We start from the raw sequence: 21,978 nt of genomic DNA, 5'->3' as shown, positions 1-21,978 counted from the left end.
GAAGGGTAAAGTATCATTGTTCCATTTGGGACCCAAATTCTAAAATGAGCAATTTGTTTTTTTCACTTGTTCCAATTCACTCAACAAATGTTAACTGAGGCCAATAGCAGGATTCCTGCTACTAAAACTGTTACTATAGGTCACTGTGCTAGGCTCTAGATCAACACCACAGTGCACACTGCTGTAACATCAGAACAGAAATGACAGTGTGGGAAGATCAGAAGAAGCCCTGCTAACGTAGGGGAGGTAGAATTTAAACAATGAAAGATAAATGAAGTCCCCTACATCTTAAAGCAACTTTCTGCTGGCCCTGATATCACAGTTCTACCTCTAGAGATATATATTCCTAGGTTAAGACATTGTCCTTTTTTTTTTAAATTAGGTTGGCCATTGTTCAGATTTGTCCAGGCGAGGCCTGGTTTATTCCTCTCATCGCAGCATCCCATCTGGTTTAGCATTTGTCCCAGAAAAAGAACCTCCAATTGGACATTAAATCATTAATGTCTCAGGACTTCCCTGGTGGTCCAGTGGTAAAGAATCCGCCTTCCAATGCTGGGGACGCGGGTTTGATCCCTGGTCAGGGAACTGTGATCCCACATGCCGCGGGGCAACTAAGCCCACGCGCCACAACTACTGAGCTCACATGCCTCAACTAGAGAGTCTGTGTGCCCACGTGCCACAAAAACTGCAGACAGAGCCCATGTGCTCTGGAGCCCACACGCCACAACTAGAGAGAAAAAGCCTGAACGCCACAACTAGAGAGAAGCCCACATGCCGCAAAGAAGACCAGACACAGTGGAAGAAAGTAAAGAAATTTAAAAAATATATTTTAAAAAATCATTAATGTCTCAATTAAATGCAAGACCCCTGCCTCTAATACCACTTTGGGTTTTATCAGTCACTGCACCTTAACGTGACTAAATTCATCGGATGTTTTCTGCCCTCAGACACAGTTGAGAGCAGGTTTGGAGAGGGAAGTGGAGGGGCAGACTGTCCTGAGGACCCTGAACAACTTTGGGATGACAAGGCCCAACGAGCAGTGAGGAAAGTTGGGGACCTTTGAGAGAATCACAGTTTTGCCTAGACTAGCAGTTCTAAGCCCTGTGTTTTGCAACCCTGCCAAAATTAGGGGCTGCAACCCCTTTGGGGGCTGGGTCTTAACTGATTCTTTTCATGTCATGAAAGGATGATTTCAGCAAAAGACACTGAAACCAATGAGAAGTGTTTTAGTTTTTCCTTTTTATATTTTCTAGCAAATATACTTCTGGGTCTAGTAGTATTCACATATCATTTGCACAGCTTCTAGGCTCTGGCAAAAGTCTGATTCTTCACAGGTGGGAGTTCCAAAGTGTCTGAGCCGACAGAACTCGCGTGGTCTCGGGGGGGCACAGAACTTTTCATCCATAGCCCATCTCTGTGAAGACAACCACACAACTGTTGCAAAGGCAGACGAGTTCTGACCCCCTTCTTATGTTCCCCAGGGCAGACCTTTGTGGCTTGAACTAACACCCAATCAGGACTATCTCCAAAGCAAATTCAATGGTATCACCCAATCAAAACTCTTCCCACCCCATCAGGATACTCAAAGGCAGTGAGGTTGTTTTTGTTGCTGTTCTCTTTTCCTCTTAAATGAAAGCGTTATTTCTGTATAAAACCTTACAGGAATCGAAAATGCTGTATGTTGTCCTTCCTGGTCGAAGTAAAATATTTTCTCATCATGGGAAGAAGGAAGCACAGCTGCTTTTAGATACTTCCCTAAAGGCAGGGTATGCAGTTTATTGATCCCAAGAGAAGACAGAATTGTCACGTGGGGATGATAAAGAGCCCTGGTCCAAGAAAAGTTTTTCCAAAACTTCCTTTAATACCACCCCTACAATTCCCCTAATATTCCTTTACCTTTCCAGTTACCCTGCTGACCCCAAGAATGTTTTTCTCCAGGTTCAAGACAAGAATCTTTTTTTTTTTTCTTGGAACTCATTTTAAGATTTTCCTTTCTCATTCAGACAAATGCTTTTGCTGCTGCCTACTTTGATGGAGTCTTGCTCTTTGGACACATGTTGAAGATATTTCTTGAAAATGGAGAAGAAGTTACCACCCCTAAATTTGCTCATGCTTTCAGGAACGTCACTTTTGAAGGTACCGGTTTCCTAGGAGCAAACAACACTTACCTAACAGTTTCTAGAGGAATCTGATGAAATATGGGCCCTATGGGCAGACTTTGGGAAGCAAAGAGAGGGTGTGGCAATAAATGGATCAACAGCTAAATACCTTTTAACTTAATTGGAGGCAAACATAATTGCATAAACCTTGGGGATGCTATAATCTATAACTAGACCCCAGTTTATGCTTCAGAACTTGAGAATCTTTGGATATCAAAGAAAGAGCAGGTAGCTCAGGCCCTGTACTTATGAACAAGCTCATCACAGGGCATTTTGGGCAGTGATGTCCTGACTCTGCTGACAGACCAGCAAGAAGAGAAGTAGCTGCAGTTTGATTTTCGTCCTTCCATATCTCCCTTTCTGTCCTTTCACCATTGAGTATGATGTTTGCTGTGGGTTTTTCATATATGGCTTTTATTATGTTGAGGTAGTTTCCTTCTGTTCCTAGTGTGTTGAGTGTTTTATCATGAAAGTATTGAATTTTGTAAAATGCTTTTTCTGCATCAATTCATATGATCATGTGGTTTTTTTCTTCATTCTCTTGTAGTGTATTATATTGATTAATTTTTATATGTTGACCCATCCTTGCATTTCAGGAATTAATCTTATTTTGTCATGTTGTATTCTCCTTTGAATATGCTATTGAATTCTGTTTACAAATATTTTGCTGAGGATTTTTAGATCAATGTTCATAAGGGATATTGGTGTGTAGTTTTCTTTTCTTTTGGTGTCATTGTCTGGCTTTGGTATCAGAGTAATTCTGGCCTCATAGAATAAGTTAGGCAGTGTTTCTCTCTCTTCAGGTTTTTTGGAAAAGTTTGAGAAGGATTGGTGTTAATTATTTTTTTAATGTTTGGTAGAATTCACTGGTAAAGTCATTAGGTTCAGGGCCCTTTCTTACAGGGTAGAGGGTCTGGAGATTTTTGACTACTGATTCAGTGTCCTTACTAGTTATCGGTCTCTTCAGATTTTCTGCTTCTTTATGGTTTTACTTTGGTAGGTTTTGTGTTTCTAGAAACTTGTTCATTTCAACTAGGTTATCAAATTTTTTGGCATACAGTTGCTCATGGTACTGCCTTATATTCCTTTTTATTTCCTTAGAATTGGTTGTAATGTCTCCACTTTCATTTATGATTTTAGTAATTCAAGTCTTCTCCTTTTTTCCTTATTCTTTCTGGCTAAAGGTTTGTCAATTTTGTTGAACTTTTTGAAGAACCAACTTTTGGTTTCAATTGATTTCCTCAATTGATTTTCTCTTCTGTATTTCATTTATCTCTGCTCTAATCTTTACAGCTTCCTTCCTCTGCTAGCTTTGGGTTTAATTTGTTCTTCTTTAACTAGTTCCTTAAGTTGTAAAGTTAGGGTGTTGATTTGAGACCTTTGTTGTTTTTTAATGTAAGCATCTATAGTTATAAATTTCCCCTTAGCACTGCTTTCACTGTGTGTGCCCCATAAGTTTTGGTGTATTGTATTTTTATATTCATCTATCTCTAGGTCTTAAAATTTTTCCCTTGTAATTTCTTCTTTGATCCGTTGATTGTTTAAGTGTGTGCTGTTTAATTTCCACAAATTGGCGAATTTTTCAGTTTTCCTTCTGTTATTGATTTCTAACTTCAGCTCATTGTGGTCAGAGAAGATACTTTGTATGATATCTATCTTTTAAATTTTACTGAGACTTAATTTGTTGCTTAACGTATGGTCTGTTCTGGAAAATGTCCTACAGGCACTTAAGAAAAATGTGCATTCTGTTTTTGGGTAGAATGTTCTGTATTTGTCTCTTATATCTAGTTGGTTTATCATTTTGTTCAAGTCCTCTGTTTCCTTACTTATCTTCTGTCTTGTTATTCTATCCATTAGTGAAAGTGGAGAGTCCACTCTCCACTGTCCATCTTTCTCTCTCTCCTTTTTTTTTTTTTGACTGTGCTGGGTCTTTCTTGCTGCGCACGGGCGTTCTCTAGTTGTGGCGAGCAGGGGCTACTCTTCGTTGCAGTGTGTGGGCTTCTCATTGTGGTGGCTTCTCTTGTTGTGGAGCACAGACTCTAGGCACGTGGGCTCAGTAGTGTGGCTTGCGTGCTCTAGAGTGCAGTTTCGGTAGTTGTGGTGCACGGACTTTGTTGCTCCGCAGTATGTGGTATCTTCCTGGACCGGGGCTCAAACCCATGTCCCCTGCAGTGGCAGGCGGATTCTTAACCACTGCGCCACCAGGGAAGCCCTGTTCATCTCTTAAGTCATGTAGAAAACAAAAAGTGGAGTAACACATTGTTCTTACAATAATACTAGATTTTATAATTGCTTGTGTATTTACCTTTACTGAGATCTTTATTTCCTCACATGGCTTCAAGTTACTGTCTATTGTTCTTTCATTTTAACCTGCCAGACTCCCTTGAACATTTCTTGCAGGGCAGGTCTAGTGGTAGGTAACAAACCCTCTCAACTTTTATCTTAGAATGTCTTACTTTCCTTTCACTTTGAAGGACAGCTTTGTTGAATAAAGCATTCTTGATTGACAGTTTTTTCTTTTAGCATTTTGAATATATCAGCCCACTGCCTTCTGGCCTTCAAAGTTTATAATGAGAAATCTGCTTATAAATCTTATTGAACATCTCTTATATGTGATGAATCACTTCTCTCTTGCTGCTTTCAAAATTCTATGTCTTTGGCTTTTGACAATTTGATTATAATGTGCCTTGGCATGGATTTCTTTGAATTCATCCTACTTGGCATTTACTGAGCTTCTCGGATGTTTATATTCATGTGTTTCATCAAATTTGGGAAGTTTTCAGCCATTATTTTTTTAAATAGTCTCTTTACCTGTTTTTCTGTCTTCTCCTTCTGGGACTTCCACAATGCATGTATTGGTCTGCTTGCTGGTGTCCCACAGGTCCCTTACACTCTGTTCACTTCTTTTCAATCCTTTTTATTTCTGTTCCTCAGATTTGATAATTTCCATTGTCCTATATTCAAATTCACTGATTCTTTCTTCTGCGTGCCTAAATATGCCTTTGATCCCTCTAGTGAATTTTTTATTTCAGTTACTGTACTTTTCAGTTCCAGAATTTCTTTCTGGTTTCTCTTTTAGGTTTTCTACCTTTTTATTACTATTTACATTTTGTTCATACATCATTTTCTTGACTTTATCCATGCCTTTCTTTAGTTCTTTGAGCATCTTTAAGACAATTGTTTTAAGGCCTTTTTCTAGTAGATCCACCATCAGGTCTTTTTCAGGGATAATTTCCATTGGGTTTTTTTTTTCTTATTTTGAATGAACCATACTTTCCTGTTTCTTTGTATGCTTTGTGTTTTTTGTTGAAAGCTGGACATTTGAATCTAATAATCGGTAATCCTGGAAATCACACGGGGAATGGGGAATTTTCTCATTCCCCAGGGTTTGCTGGTTTTTGGTTTTGCTTTTTGTTTTTATTGTTGTAGACTGTCTCTGCTGAGGATCAGCCTGAGGGGTAAACTTAAGGTCTTCTCAGGTCTTTTCTGAGCCTCTGCCTTCCCCTGGGCATGTGTAGTAGCTTTCTAATTTCCCCCATATATGCAGTTGCTTGGATATTCTAGTCTTCAATGTCTGTCTCTCAAAGGGGAAAAAGAGAAAAACGAAGGGGGATTGAGGGGAGCACCAACCCTTTACATCCCTTGACAGTCATAATCAGCAGAGGGGGAAGGGCTTCAACAATGGGGGAGGTGCAGCGGCAGTGGCTGCCACCATTTTGCCTGCACCTCTGTGAACCTGCTAGCTGTACCTATAACCTGGAACAAGTTAGTAATATTTCTGACCTCAGACTTCTCATCAATAAAATGGAGATAGTAACAGCTTCTATGTCATGGTATTTGGGGAAGAATAAAATGATAAATGCATATAAAGCACTTAGCACAGCGCCTGGTCTAGTAAACACAAAATAAGTATCAGCTGTTATGTTGAACCATGTGAAATTGCTGATATTTCATCAATTTTTTTCTTTTACCTAAACAGCCATTTCATAGGCTCATCCTATATGGCTATCATTTCATAGTTGAGAAAACTGAGACTCAAATAACTTAACTTTTTCAACTTAACTTTTTCAATGTGTGCAGCTCATACATGGTAGTGAAGGGATTTTGACCTTTTTACAATCTAAGTTAGATTATGGAGCGACAAACACTGTGCCACTAGTTTAGTCAATACTCTCAACAAAAACGTGTCACTGATAATCAGGAGAAGTCTACTGACTGATTAAATTTAGTGTCACCATTCTAAATGCAATGAAAAAGAATTTTCCTTCTAACTAAATACCATCTCTTATAAAAATACCCTTCAGAGATCTCAGGGCCAAGAACCAATCCAGATGCCCTCAGCTTGCATCATTAAGGTCAATTTTTCAGTAAAATAGAGCAATTTGAATCTATTTTATACCCTCTGTCAGGACGTAACTGGTCTTTCAGTCAAGAAGTCAACAATGGCCTCTAACTCTTTCTGATTTTGCCCTAGGGCGTGTGGGTCCAGTGACTTTGGATGACTGTGGGGATATTGACAATACTATGTTCCTTCTGTACACCTCTGTGGACACCAACAAAGTATGTCTGACTTCTTATTGGCAACTTGGGGTTAAGTGACTAGGTGAGGAGGGTTCTCCTAGAAGGCAAATATTGGGTTGGCCAAAAGGTTTTCTGTAACTAAGATCTTACAGAAAAACCGAACAAACTTTTTGGCCAACCCAATACTAGCAAAGGAATTAGAGAAGTTATGTTTAGAATCTAGAGGTTAGTTTATTTCAGATTTATGATTATGCCCCCCTTGGGGCCGTATTCCTTAAACATTTTCTCCCATAGAACTTCTTATTCAGAATATCCACTCTATTTACTGTATAAAAAATACCTACCCAGAAAACACTGGTATAAAGACCAGACTGTTGATGGGATACCAATGAGAAGGTGATGGTTTTTTCCTAAGAATTGTTTATTCATTTCCACAACTAAAAATTTGAATGAAGCATTACCTCTTCTCTCTCCTTCTGAAGTCTCATGAAAATCATTAATTGTGTAATCCCTCTGGCACATACAAACAGCCTTCTAATGTTATGCTTTATGTTCACACACTATATATACATAGTGCATATCTATCTATAGATAGATATTTACACACCTACATATGTGCTTTATATTCACACACACTATATATAATACATATCTATCTATCTATAAATAGACAGATAGATATATTCACACACCTACACAGTAGGTTCTTTGAAGAAAGGGGTGGATCTCATTTCTCCATGTCTCCTGTGCTTAGCTTCTTATCTGGCACATAGGTGACAGCTGCTAAGTGTTTAATGTAAAAACAAAAATACCTGCCTTTATGTCACCCAGAGTTGTGCCCATCATGAACTAGAAGCCACTGTTCTAACCAACCAAATGGTAGGTAGAAACCTTTTCTTCTTTAAGAAGTTAGGTCCTGACATAACCAGGAATCTACTAGAAAAAGTTTTTCATGTAATTTTCCGATATGAGCATTCTGACATCCCTAACTCATATATTGAGTGTATGTATTGACCCAGCTTCGTAAAAGACAACTATAATGCGAAATGTGGAAAGCTAGAGAAAGGATGCTCAGATTGAGAAAGTTAAACTAGAAGTTCGGGGCGGGGGGTAGCAGCATTTCAGAAAAGTAATGCATCGTTTTTAGTTACATTGTTTTACTTATACTGAACCTTTACTATAATGCTGTATTTGGCATCATACCATGGGAATACCTTAAAATGAAATCTGCTCAGTACTTCAGTTTCTAGTAGTAACTACTGAGATAACTACATGCCCCTCTAAGTTATTTGCACCTGGGATGATGGCTTTGCCTCCCTTGGAGAGAGGCAGATACCTGCGGTGAGATTCTATGTCAGCCTTATGATTGCTCTTCAAAATGAAAAATGTGGTTCTGTGCACTTGCTGTCTCCACAGGCAAGTCTAGTTGAACCTTTCGATAATCTAATGCCATCAATTGTGCTGTATGATATGTATCTATGGGGAAACGAGGGATTAATTCTCAAAACATAGGGCTATAGATAAGTTATTCCATAACCAGAGTAGGTCTCAGTAGAGATATAATCTACCAGCCCCTAATATGTAGGATATTTTCTATCCTCAGTATATGCAAGTTTATATTCTGTTTTCAAGTTAAGAGTATAATTTTGAGAATGTAAAATTTTGTCCAGAATGTTTTGCGGGAGCAGTGGTGAATTTAGAAGGATGAACATTTTCCAGATGCCTCTTACAAAACTGACTCAATATATGCAGCAGTAATTTAAGGATATATTAATATTTCCATTGACAGATTACTTGAAAAAGAAACCTTTTATCTTGGAAACCTAGTGAGTGCCGTGTCTAAGAAAGTACATTAGAGCATAGGGCCAGAAGAGATTCAAAAATTATGTAATTGACAGAACTTAAGAAATGTAGAATTCTCTAGGAGCCCCTTGACGTGTATAAATATGGATAATGGATGTTAGCTATGGTGCATTTTCTCAAGACATCATTTTTAGTAGCAACTTAATATTGTGGAAAACACTGCTGTCTCCCTTGTCATGTGACTTGGAGCTAGCCATTTAATTTTTCTTGCTTCTATTTTAACATTAGTAAAATGAAAGACTTGAACTAGAAAGACCCAAAGAATCTCTGCTGGGCAGGTGTAGCATATGGTCATAAAGAAACAGAAAACTAATCGGCCCACATGGAGCTTAAATCCATGTTCATGGTGAGAACCAAGTGGATCCTGACTAGGTCCTGGCTGGTAACATTTACCTTGTTTCACTGAGAAACATTGCTATGAAATTCAAATGTCATTGAGCAGCACGGTTAATCTGATCAGAAGTCATTCTAAAATGTCTTTTTCTGTTCATCCTTCTTCTTTTCATGCCCCGACACAGTACAAGGTTCTTTTGACCTATGACACCCGCATAAACCAGACTAACCCGGTGGATAAGAGCCCCACATTCATCTGGAAGAACCACAAACTTCCTAATGATATTCCAGGCCAGGGTAAGATATCCTTCATGAAGCTTCTTTTCCTGAAATTGTCTTTTTGGTAAGGAGAGTAAATTCTGTGGTTTATGAAATTAGCCTGTGTTTTTTGTGTTGTTTTGCTTATTGTCTGTATTAGATTTGCCAGGTTTGTAAACATGGACTTTACGTCTCTGTCCAATGAATAATATTACGGTTCTGATAAAACACTGAAGACATCCCATTCTAATTTAGCTATAACTGTCTTTAAGATAGGGTGTCTTTAATAGGGTGTCCTACCTACCCCTTGACGTAAATTTTCCTATAGAAAACTAGGTTTGGCAATTGGCAAAATGAACACAGAGACACATAGTCTCACTCCATTTACATTTTACTGAAGGAAACTCATGGAATATATATTTCAGCAAGGAATACTCGATGTCATTAGACTGAGGGTGGTAAGTGAGCGTGGCCTCTGAAGTCTCCCCCGTTTCCTCAGAGGACACATACTTGGGTCATAATGACGGTTACCTTCCTACCTGAGATGAGGTCCCATCATGTCATGAAAGCCCTAATACGGCTAGGGCTTCACCCATGCAACTTGCCATGCAACTGTATAACACTGACTGTCACTGGACAGGGCCAGCTGAGTGTCTCGTGGGCAACAAGGTCTCAGGACACTCTGCCCATGGCTGGCTTGGCCAAGGCTTTCCACAACGAATAGTAAGTAATTCCATATTACTAATCAATTTTTAGGAAAAAAGTTTAAATTTGAACAAATACTTATGCCCAAAGATGCAAAAGAAAAAAAAAGGTGGAAACATTATTAATAAAATGACTTAGAAAACTACAATGTATTCAGAAATGGGGCAGCATGCAATCAATTAAAAATAATTATTTACAAAGAATTGTAAATGACATTGGAAGTTATGAGTAAAGTAATACAGCTTTTTTATTTAATGAAAGTCTAACTTTGCAAAACAGTGTATAGAAATAAGACTGCAGAAAAGTATGCTAAAATGTCAATAGTCGTAACCTCCGAGTAATAGTATCCTAGATTTTCTTTTTGCTTTTTTATATATTTCTTAATTTTCTAAATTTTCCATAATGACTCTATTAATTTACCATTTTTTAAAAATATTAAAAATTATAAACTAGAAATACTTCTATCCTAGCCCTGCTCTACAGCCAGAAACTCTGGCTGAAAGGTTGATCTGGCTGAAGAGAACAGTTCTGATTAAATGGGCTTGTTTACATTATAGCTGTAACTATGTTTCTAGTTCTTGTGTTCCATGAGTCAAATTTGGTTAAAAATGAATCCTGTGTTTTTAGTCAATAGACATGAGGCAGTTGACTGAAGCAAAGAGAGAGGTAGGAAGTAGGGATCCCATTCTTCTAAATGATTTACTGTCATCATGGCTTTTTAAAGTTGATTTGTTTTCTTTAGCAAGCTTTTTTTTTCTTTTTACTTATCTCTAGAACCATCTTCAAGCTTCCTAGATTCAAGCCAAACTTGAATATATCTCTTCTCACAGGCTTCTGCAACTCTATGCTTCTTTCTTTTGTAATTTTTTGAGTTAAAATTATTTTTCTTTTTCCTTAATTATAGCCCTCAGTGACAGAGTTGGGTTTGTATTTCTAATATATTTCTTTAAAAGTTTTTAGATATTTTGGTTATTTAACAGAAAGTCTGTACTGTGTAAAATAATGAACTTCTCAAAACATGATTTTTGAGAGAATTCTCCTTATTTACCTAAACGAGATCACATTAAATATTTACATTACATATGACAGGGATGTTGCCTCATCCTGGGCAACTTTACTTCATCCTCAGTTAACTAGAAAATTCAGTTAGCCAGAGCTTTTCATTCTTTAACTGTTACATTTAGTTTCAGACTTTACAAATTAAGTAACTCAGTCTTTCAAATAGTATACAAATAAGATAGTCATGCCTGGTCTTTCATCTGTGTACACAACTGCCAACTAAGTAACAGAACGTTTCATCAGGAGATTCTACCATCACTGTCTTTTCATTCATCTGACAAATATTTACTTAATGCCAGACAATGTTCTAAGCACCTGGGACGCAGCAGTGTACAACGCAGATCTGGTTTCTGTTCCGCACCCAAGCCTTCCTCAGCTGCCTCCTGGGTTCCAATGACATCCATCTGTCTTCCTGCTCAGCCCCACCTCCTGCCCAGCTCAAACCCAACCACCACTGCCGCCAGAGGGACAGCGCAAATCCAGTCGCATTACCCAACTGCTGCTAACCCTTCGATTGGCAGCTCCACTTTGCCTTCAGAGTCCAAATGACTTATTATAGCACAGAATGTCCCTGATCTTCCCACGTCTCCAGCCTTCTTTTTCATCTTACCTGAAATCTCTTCCCCACTCTCTCAACTTCCTCCTACTTCCTTAAAGAAAGGGTCCTGCAGCTTCGTGCTCCTGGGTCTTTATGGATGCCACTCCCTCTGACTAAAATCTGTCACCATCACCCCCCATAGAACTAGTAAACAACCACTCATCCTCAATGTGTAGCTTGGATTTCACCTTTCCTAAGCTTTTTCTTAGCATCTCAGGAGGTTATTGACCTTGCCCTTATTACACCGGACTTCTGGCCTATTACTTATATCTCATTTATTTGTTTACACCATACAGCGTGTAAGTGTAGGGTCCGTTCTTTACTCAGACACAGTGCCTTGAAAGGAAGGAAAGAAGGAAGAAATGAAGGAAGGAAAGAAGGGAGGAAATGAAAGGAGGAAGGAAAGAAGTGAGGAATGAAAGGCAGTATGATATAACTATGAATATGCTGCTATTCAGTACTGATCTAGACAGTGTTAATTTCAGTCCACTTACTTCTCTAACTATGAGTATCTTCCTCTGTTAAGTCAGGAGATTTGCTAACTGATCTCAAAGTTCTTTCCAACGATCATGGTCTATGACCTTGGGGTTATAAAACTCAATCTACATTCACCATCTAGTTAAATAGGCTGTGATAACCACAGTAGCCACCAGAGGGCAGCAGAAACTTAACCTTAGAACTAACGTGATACGGTGATTTACAAGTATGTTGAATTAAAAATTACTATATTTAAATAGTATGTAGTATATTTAAATATCATAATTATATTTCATGCAATGTGATGTTTATACTAGGGAAGAATTGAGAGGGGCTAAGGACTCAGCAGGTATTCCCTCCAACTTCTGCTGTAGTCTGGAGGCTGGGTAATTTGGGTAGACTGAGGAGTAGAATTGTCTGCACCGTTGACATTGTATTCCTCGCACTCACTGCTGTTTTCTGTGTGGGGTTGGGGTTATGAGAGTGGTGGGGGTGGGGATGGAAGTGGTGATTGTAGTAATAAACGGAATTCACCAAAGTCACATATGCCCACAGTGCAGCTCCACCTCCAAGGGAATAATTTATTTCTGCGCTAACGAGAATAGAAATCCAGGGCTCACATTTTCACTGTTAAACTTTCCCCTTAGCAGAAAACAAAATAACAAGCAGAGGCAAAGTTATAAGTTAGCAAAGCATAACTCCTTCCAATTCATCCCTTATAGAAAGGTGCTACAGTATGAACCTTACTAAACCCCCCTACCTCAGAAAAAAAAAATGGTTAGCTCATGAGAAGGACATAATGTGATGAAACAAAAATGGTTCAAAAATACGTGTGATGTGTAAGCTAAGTCTAATAGCACAAGAGATTTTTTTTTATGTGAATTTATTTACATATATTATTTGGGCATTTTTCTTTGCTTCTTCTCAGAGAGTGAGATGAGCAGGGCCAAGTTTTTATTCAATTATTTATTTATTCAGTAACTTTTTATTGATACGTGACCAGGTACCAGGTCTGGTGCTGCGTGCTAAAGGTATCAAGATGAGCAGACAGAACACTGGCCATGCCCTCAAGGGTCTATGTTATGGTGCCATGAGAGAGAACACAGTGTGAGGTGTTGAGGTGCTACTTGAATAAGATCTGGCCACTCATCATTCCAGGGACACCTTCATTAATTATATTTTTATTGTATAAAAATTCATGCACGTGATTTTAAAAGTCAAGAGTAGGAATATTCATAATGGAAAGAGTGTACCTGGTCCCACCCCTGTGCATCCCTGGTCTTGCAGTCCCTTCTTCTCCATTTTTTTCATATTTTTAAATAACATGCATATATTTTTTGCTTTATAAGCTTTAGATGTTATCTATTTCTTGTATTGATAAATGAAGATATAGTTCATTTTCACTAGCTCCACTTTTCTCTAAGCTCTTCTCAATATAGTTATATCTTTTTGTCAATACATTTATTAGTGCTTGTAATTTTAATTAATTTTGCATAAGCTTCGAGTTCTATCAAGTATATATAAGAGTTCTTGCTTCCCAGCTTTGTAAGATGAAGACGTTAGTGTCACTTTCCTTTCTTCTACCTCCTTCCCACCTCCCAAATTCTCCTGTATTTTGCTTTAATTTGTCTGGGCTGATAATATTTTTTTGGTAGCCATATGAAACCCTCTGTCATTTACCTATCAGTTGAAAATTACTAAACATTTTCATTATTATTATTATTTTTATAAAGCTAGATAGCATGTCAGGATAACATTTCTTTCTGTATAACTCCAGTGTCTCTCCTTTGTGACACACACACACAAATGGATTTTTTAAATTCCAAATTCTCAAACTATTTTACTTCGTTTTAATTTTAGATGCGCCTTCCTTGATCATTCTTCCCTAGAGTTTCTGATTGGGTCTCTCTTATTTATGCTATAAAGAAAAAAAAGCCTGTCTCCTTCACCATATTGCTATTACCTTCCAGCTTCTTACACACTATCTGTTGCTTGGAATCCATTCCATTTCTTCTTCTTGAACCCTCTAACTTCCTATTCTAATAAGGATCTGCCGAGGCATGTTTGAACAACGACTTTCTTGTAGTTTTTTTTTTTTTTTTTAATTGATTTTTGGCTGCATTGGGTCTTCATCGCTGTGCACGGCTTTCTCTAGTTGTGGCGAGCGAGCCGGGGCTACTCTTCTCTGTAGTGCGAGGGCTTCTCGTTGCAGTGGCCTCTCTTGTTGCAGAGCTCAGGCTCTAGAGCGTAGGCTCAGTAGTTGTGGCGCACGGGCTTAGTTGCTCCACGGCACGTGCGGTCTTCCCCTGCATTGCCAGGCGGATTCTTAACCACTGTGCCACCGCGGAAACCCTCTTGTACAGTTCTATTATTGTCGTTGTCCTTCTTAATCTACGCGTAGCCCTCTGCACACTCAGAGTCTGCTTCAGTGCTTCGTTGGGTTGGATCCACGTTTTCCTGAACTCCTCTGACTCTTCTGCGAGTCTCTCAAATTCCTCCTTCTACACAGCTTCACCTGCATGCTAATACATCACATTCCTTACGTACTTCATGGACTTCCCTCAATGACCCGGTTGAGCTTGGAAAGGACCAGTGGGCAATACTGTCATGTACTGTTCACTCCACACTGTCCTACTTTTCCTCCGATGTGTTCTCTGTATTGAAAAACAGTTGTCTATTTCCTCCTCTATGAATCCTCCTTAGGTATATTGGTATCAAAGACATCAGATAGTCTTCCCACCAAAATTATTTGTGTGCCAGAAACTATTTTATGTCCTTGTAACATTTGATGATTCCCGTAAGAAACGAGATGTCTAAACTATAAGGGTAGATGAAATTAAGCCACTTTGGGGCACATTCCAGACGGTTTTCCTCATAGACCAAGGATGCAGGATCTGTATTACCAATGAAGAGATTAATAAAAGACAGATATCTTTTTTTAATTTAATTTTTATTTTATATTGGAGTAGAGTTGATTTACAGTGTTGTGTTAGTTTCAGGTGTCCAGCAAAGTGCTTCAGTTATGCATATGCCTATATCCACTCTTTTTCAGATTCTTTTCCCGTAGAGGTTATTAAGAGAATATTCAGTAGCGTTCCCTGTGCTGTACAGTAGGCCCTTGTTGATTATCTATTTTATATACAGTAACGTGTATATGTTCATCCTAAACTTCTAATTAATTTATCTCTCCCTCCCACTTTTCTCCTTTGGTGACCGTTTTTACATTTGTTTTTACATTTGTTTGTTTTTAAGTCTGTTTTAAGTTTGTTTTTACTTAAGCTTGTTTTGAAGTCTGTTTTAAATTTGTTTGTTTTGAAGTCTGTGAGTCTGTTTCTGTTTTGTAAATAAGTTCGTTTGTATCATTCTTTTAGATTCCACATATAAGTGATATCCATAGTATGATGTTTGTCTTTCTCTAAAAGACGGATAGCTTAAAAGGTCTCTCCTTTTCCCCATCCTCACGTTATATTACACAACTAGAATCTTGTGGGGTGTGCGCATTGTCTTTTCAAAGGTCCTTACTGGTGCGTTTTCACCGTCTTCTCTGCCCCAGGCCCTCAAATGCTGATGGTCGCCGTCTTCACTCTCACGGGGGCCGTGGCCCTGCTCCTGCTCGGCGCCCTCCTGGTGCTCAGGTACCTTGCAGCCCCTCTAACCTGCCGTGCTCCCCACTCAGAGAGGGAAGGGGGCGAGAGGGAGAAGGCACGTCTGTGGATGATAGTATACATTCACAAGAAGCTCTCTGGACAGAGCTAAGATCATGAAGGCATTCAGCATCAAAGACTCCATCAAGGGCAGAATATTACTCAGTGGATGGATTAGAGCTTTGCCCTCAGAGACGTTTGAACTCAAATCCCAGTTCTGGGCTTTACCGGTCGTGTGGTGTTAATCATATTATTAGCAACTTAAACGTGTTACTGGGCTTCCCTGGTGGCGCAGTGGTTGAGAGTCCGTCTGCCGATGCAGGGGACGCGGGTTCGTGTCCCGGTCCGGGAAGATCCCACGTGCTGTGGAGCGGCTGGGCCCGTGAGCCATGGCCGCTGAGCCTGCGCGTCCGGAGCCTGTGCTCCGCAACGGGAGAGGCCACGGCGGTGAGAGGCCCGCGTACCGCAAAAAAAAAAATGTTACTCAGCTTCAGTATCCTCATCTGAACTGTTGTGAGGAGTTGAAAATAAGGTCCGTATCGTGACCATATACCAGGCATTCTACAGGTAGAAATAGCTATTTCTGCTGTTTTATTAGTATATTGTGGGCAATTTCAGAGTCTCTATATTACATACTTTCAGGCCGGAAGAGGCTTTAGAAATCATCCATTCCAAACCTCCTGCTTTAGCCTGAAGAAAGAGAGACCCAGAAAGCCAAATGGCTTGTCTGGAATCACATAACCAGGTAGTGTGTTGGGCCAAAGGTAGAACTCAGTCCTTCTGACCATCAATTCCATGATTGTTCTACTCAGCTTGGACATATGAAGAGCCTAGTGCAGTGCCAGAGACATAGTCTGTATACTCAGAAATATTTCTTGAATATATAAATGAATGAGTGAGTCCCACACTACCTCCTAATCTGTGTGTGTTAAACACACAAAACTTTCTATCCCATTATAGTGTCAGGATCATTCCCATTTCCTAACTAAACCAGACAACAGTTTTTCTCTATGTATCACACGCTTTGGTCTGTGTGTCACTGTACCTTCTCATGATGAGAGTCCAGTCTGTTGCATGTCAGTTAAAGGTTTCTGCAGGAAAGTGGGTAGATTGTTCTCTTCAGTCTAAAGGCAGAGCTTGACTCCTGTGACTCTGTATTACCAAGAAATGTAAGAGATGATTTACAGTGTATGGTGACCATTTAGTTGAAGGTCAGAGGAAACCAAAATTTGAGGAGAGTAAAGGCAGCCAATAGCAGGGCCACAGATGTGGCTATTGTCCCTCAGACACCAAGTCCAAATGGGCGTCAGATTAAGATAGGATGAATCACAAAGAAAGAAACAGTAACAGGTGGAAACGGGCATTTTCCGTTTTCTCTAAGCAGGGCAGGCAGAGATAGGGCTTCCTAATGGCGAGAGCAATACTGTGTCCATGAGGAGATATGGAAGACAGATGTTATTCTTATAGTTTTCCATTCCAACAGCTATACAAGAAAAGTAGTGAATGATTTATAGCATCCTCTAATTCAATATGAATGGCAGTTGGCTCTGTGGAGTCCCAGGAGTCTTCTGCAGTGCAGAGATGAGAGTCTGGGAGCCTTCAAGGCCCTAATAGTCACGCCACTTGCCACCAGGTCTTAGGACCAAAACCTTTGGCCAATAATATACTATTTTATATGTATCTAATAGAGGAGTAATCAGAGTTAGATGGTAGCATAGGAAGAGAATAATCATTTCTACTTAGGGGACATCCACAACGTCATCATCAATGACCTTGAGAAGGGGAGTAGGAGTCTGTCAAATGAGCACAAGCAACGACAAACTCAGGGACAAATAGGCCAATGGAAAAGAATACAGATTCTAGAATCTGACACGAGCAAGCGTGAGAACTTGGCATATGATGGGAACATTATGAGCCAGTTGGGAAATGATGTTGGAACAGTAGGCTCTCAACGTGAAAAAAATGAAATGAAAGCCCTACCTGAAACAATACACAAAGATAAAGTTCATTCCATATGGATGGTAAATGGATTACAGACCTAAACGTGAGAAAGCAAACTCAGAAGAAATTAATAGAAAATGACTTTATGTCTCAAGTAGGAAAATACTTCTCAGTCAAGATAAAAAAGAAAAGTCAAAGAGAAAATAATATAACCGTGACCTTAATAAAATCAAAACTTTTTATACAGCAAAGCTCAATAAAGCAATAAACCAGAAGAAGGCATTTGCAACGCATCAAAGGACCAAAGACTTGTTTTGCAGAATTTATAAGGAACTCATGTAAATAAATAAGGCAAAGGCAATGCAGTAGAAAAAATGGGCAAAATTATGAATAGGCAACTCTATAAAATAGCTAGAAAATATTTGAAAAGATATTTAATCTCTCTAATAATCAAGAAAATGAAATACAAAGCAACAAACACCATTTCACATACATCCTAAGGGTGAAAAAAATTAAACAATACCAAATGTTGTTAAGAATATGGAGGAAACGGGAATTTTCACAGTGAGAGGGCAAATTGGTGCAACCGCTTTGGGAAGCAATTTGGCAATGTCTGTAAAGTTGTGAGAGTGCATTCCTATAACCCAAGAATGCTGCTTTGTCTATACTCTCTGGGGGAAACAATCACAAATTCTTGACATTTTGAATGTTGGGTTACATGTTGTTACATTTTTCTCTGTGCTTTTCTATTTTCTTAATGGATTTTTTAAAAGGCACATATGCCAAAGAGGAACTGGCTTATTTGGGAATCTGATGTATCCTCTGTTTTCGCCTCACTCTTTCTGTGACATCAGTTGAAATTTTTTTTTTTTTTGCTGTACACGGGTCTCTCACTGTTGTGGCCTCTCCCGTTGCGGAACACAGGCTCCGGACGCGCAGGCTCAGTGGCCATGGCTCACGGGCCCAGCCGCTCCACGGCATGTGGGATCTTCCCGGACTGGGGCACCAACCCATGTCCCCTGCATCGGCAGGCGGACTCTCAACCACTGCACCACCAGGGAAGCCCAGTTCAAATTTTTTATTATAATAAAGGGTTGCCTTAGTGAAGGATCTGAGAAAGTGAAATGAAAAAGAAAAAAAAAAGAGAGAGTACAGAAGACCATCAGAAATCCTTACAGGTCCACAAAAGGTCAGCACTCACCAGTTTGGAGAACATGGAGTCACACCATTGGGCCAGCTGTACTCACCGCGTATCCACCTGAGGGCATCATAGCTCTAGATTTCTCCTAGTGTTCAGAAGCCGAATGGCATGAATACTAATAAAAACCTATTGGCTGGTTCTATTCCTTTCACAGAAAATATAAGAGAGACCATGAACTTCGTCAGAAAAAGTGGTTCCACATTCCTCCTGAAAATATCTTTCCCCTGGAGTCCAATGAGACCAACCATGTTAGCCTAAAGGTAAGGTGTCCCTTACCTGGTGAATGCAAGGGCTGGTGCAACTTGCCAGGGATTTGACAAGACTTTGGTACATGGTATGAAATGTCCCAGGCCAGGATCATTTGTTTCAGAATCCAAGACTTAGATGTTTTCTAGCTCTCAGCTTCCTGTCTTTCCCTTGGCTCTTCATTGCACTAAATGTCAGCTACTTGAACCAATGAACACTTCGGTGGAGGCTGAGATACGGTGTGTTACTCATTCTTTGCATCTGACCCAGAAGAGAAATGCACAGAGTGAGAATTTCTTATGGAAGGGATACGGAAATGGGTAGAGCATTTGAGCTCCTCTAAACCTCGGGGAGCTACTCTGCTTATACTGAGGACGTGTGACTTACTTGCTCGTTGCTGACAAGAGAGGTCTCTGCTGATATTTGCCCACGTTCTCCCTCAGCCAGGAAATCTCAGCAGCAGCCCCGTGATAACTCCTCCCATCCGCTGAGGTTGATGTGGGACCTAAGTGGTCTTACCTGCTCCCCACAGGGACCTCATGAGATGAACTTTATCATCATAATTTTGCCGATGAGGAAATTGAAGGGCAACGGGTTGAGAAGCAGGGCAGGGTCACACACAGCTAGGGAGTCAGATTGCTACAAATGGTAACAGCTAACATTTCCTGAGCACTTGTTATGCGCCAGAGGCATTGACCCGTTTCATCGTTCCCGGGCACTTTGAGGCAACAGGGCTAGAAATTCAGGAGCGTGCCCACAACGTGAACCCGGTCTGTGTAACCGTGGAGACCACGATCCTAACATTCACCGTACACCACAGCCTTTTCAGAGGTTTTATACCGAAGTATACCAAGAGGAGATGGAGTTCCAGAACCTCCACGTGAAGGAGTGAGCAGGGTCCCTCAGAGCAGGGCCAAGCCAACAGGACCGTGTGACCTGGGGTGCCTCCCTGCCTAGAATCAGCAAAAGTAAAATTGTTTCATGGGTCAGGTTTGTGCTTGGAGCCTCTCCGCCAGCTCCTGGCATTCTACCCCAAGTCCTGCACGCTGCACTCTGGTGCCTCAGGTCCCCTCACGGCTGTGCAAGGACTGGGTCTTCCCATCCTCCAGAAGTGCGCCACGCTCGAAAGTGATGCTCCTGTTACATCCTGAACCACAAAACTAAAGGTGCTGTTGGCAAAGGCCAGGGACTTGCCCAGCAGTCCAGTGGTTAGGACTCCGAGCTTCCACTGCAAGGGGCACAGGTTCGAACCTTGGTCAGGGAACTAAGATCCCGCATGCTGTGCAGTGTGGCCAAAAAGTTAACCAACTAACTCACCAAATAAATATTTCTAAAATTAAAAAAAAAGACCAATCTGTTTCAGGCAAGTGTCAGGATGAAATCGATCTTGTGGTCATTCACAGTAAAATGTAAACAATCGTCAGATTATTGGATTTTCAAAGAGAGAATTTATTGACCTGAATGACTTACCAGCAGTACCCTGGGAAGGGGAGAGGAGACCTTTAGAAGGAGTGAGTGGTCCCCTGCCTCTGGTGTGACACGAGGATGGGCTCCCACATGGTTCACCTCTGCCACGTCCAGCCACGGCTCCACTCCTCACAAGCCTCCCCCACTGCCTCAAAACCCCAATATTGCACCTTGTTCTTTGGGGTTGGGCCTAAAACACTGTGTCTCTGCGCGTTTTCTTAAAATATAAATACTCCTAGGAGTATACCCCATCTACCCCTTGTCAGGCATGACAGAATTTTTATGAGTTAATTCATCAGTTGGCTAAGGAATAGGTCTTGGGGACAGTAACCAAGAAGGAGGAAGGTTAGAAGTGATTCAGAGCATTGGGGAGTCGCTGTCACCCTGAGGAGCAGCCCAGCTAGGGAGCAGGCGGCTGGGAATTGGCCGTATGGAGAGGTCTTCCGTCGGCAAAGTCAGCAAGAGGGGAAAATGCCGCACAGCCAGACAGGCGGTGGTTCGAGCTCTGGGTAAGGAAGCAAGACTAAGGGGCGAGATGATGAAGAAAGCATCCCGGGCTAGAAGAGAGAGGGTCAGAAAACCAAGGCAGCCAGAGGGAGAGAAGTCAGCAAAGCCCCAGGGGAGAGCAGCAGACAGGAAAAAATAGTAACGATGCAGAGGACTCATTTGAGGATAAAACGCCTTTGCTTGCAAGGAAATGTCACAAAGTTTGTCTCAGTTGATTCCCAGGTATCCCTGAGTTAGGATTGCCCAGATAAGGAAGGGACTGAGGCTCAGATGGTTTAAACGACGTATCGAGGCCTGAGAGGGTGAAAGGAATACTAGACAAGAAGTCATGCTTGGGTTCCATCTGTTCTTAGGCCACGTGTGGTATCATGTAACCCTTTTGTACCTCGTGTATAAAATGAGAAACAGGAGAAGGGGAGACAAGTGACATTTATTAATCTGCATTGTACTGGGCATCGTGCTTGGAACTGGATATAACTTATTTCACTCACATTTTCAAAACGTCCCTATGAGGTAAGTTTTAACAAATATGATACACAGGTTTTTATGAGAATCAAGTGGAAAGATGCAATAGTTCTCAATCTTTTTTCTGCCTTCAGACTGGCAGACCAAGAGCCATACTAGAAGGCAGGTGCGTGCGTGTGTGTGTGTGTGTGTGTGTTACATTTTGTTCCATATTTAACTTTTTAAAACATTAATTACCAAATACAAACATCTTGGAATGGCATAGAAAATCCATATTACAAGCTTCTTTTGACAAATCAGATGATCTGGCAACTCCAGGCTGAGCCCAGAGCTGCTGAGGCTGCCCTCTGAAGCCCCAGCACGGCGTCCTCACTGGCGTTGCCACTTGGGCATTTAGGCATGAGTTCGCAACTCACATGCACAGCGTGCTCCCCTAAGAGCGTCTGTCTGGAGCTACAGGCAACGGCTCCCAGTAGATGGGGGAGCTGAGAGAGAAGGAAGCAAAGGAAGTCGCTGGCTGAAATAAGCCACAGG

General features: G+C 40.6%; 1 protein-coding gene across 2 annotated transcripts in view; it reads left to right on the top strand.

Annotated features, from left to right (window-relative positions):
* The window catches only part of GUCY2C (guanylate cyclase 2C), a 105,022-nt gene that overhangs the window by 51,105 nt on the left and 31,939 nt on the right, over window positions 1-21,978 (top strand). For both annotated transcript variants that reach the window (XM_024733367.1, XM_024733368.1), the window contains 5 exons: window positions 2,004-2,136; window positions 6,634-6,719; window positions 9,062-9,173; window positions 15,527-15,608; window positions 18,914-19,019. In XM_024733367.1, the coding sequence (XP_024589135.1) occupies window positions 2,004-2,136; window positions 6,634-6,719; window positions 9,062-9,173; window positions 15,527-15,608; window positions 18,914-19,019 (519 nt within the window). The remainder of the gene's footprint in view (window positions 1-2,003; window positions 2,137-6,633; window positions 6,720-9,061; window positions 9,174-15,526; window positions 15,609-18,913; window positions 19,020-21,978) is intronic.

The sequence above is a fragment of the Neophocaena asiaeorientalis genome, unplaced genomic scaffold (genome assembly GCF_003031525.2).
Source record: "Neophocaena asiaeorientalis asiaeorientalis breed wild unplaced genomic scaffold, Neophocaena_asiaeorientalis_V1.1 scaffold150, whole genome shotgun sequence".
Taxonomy (NCBI): Eukaryota; Metazoa; Chordata; class Mammalia; order Artiodactyla; family Phocoenidae; genus Neophocaena; species Neophocaena asiaeorientalis.
Note: the sequence above shows the minus strand (reverse complement) of the source record. Positions and strands in the feature narration are given on the sequence as shown.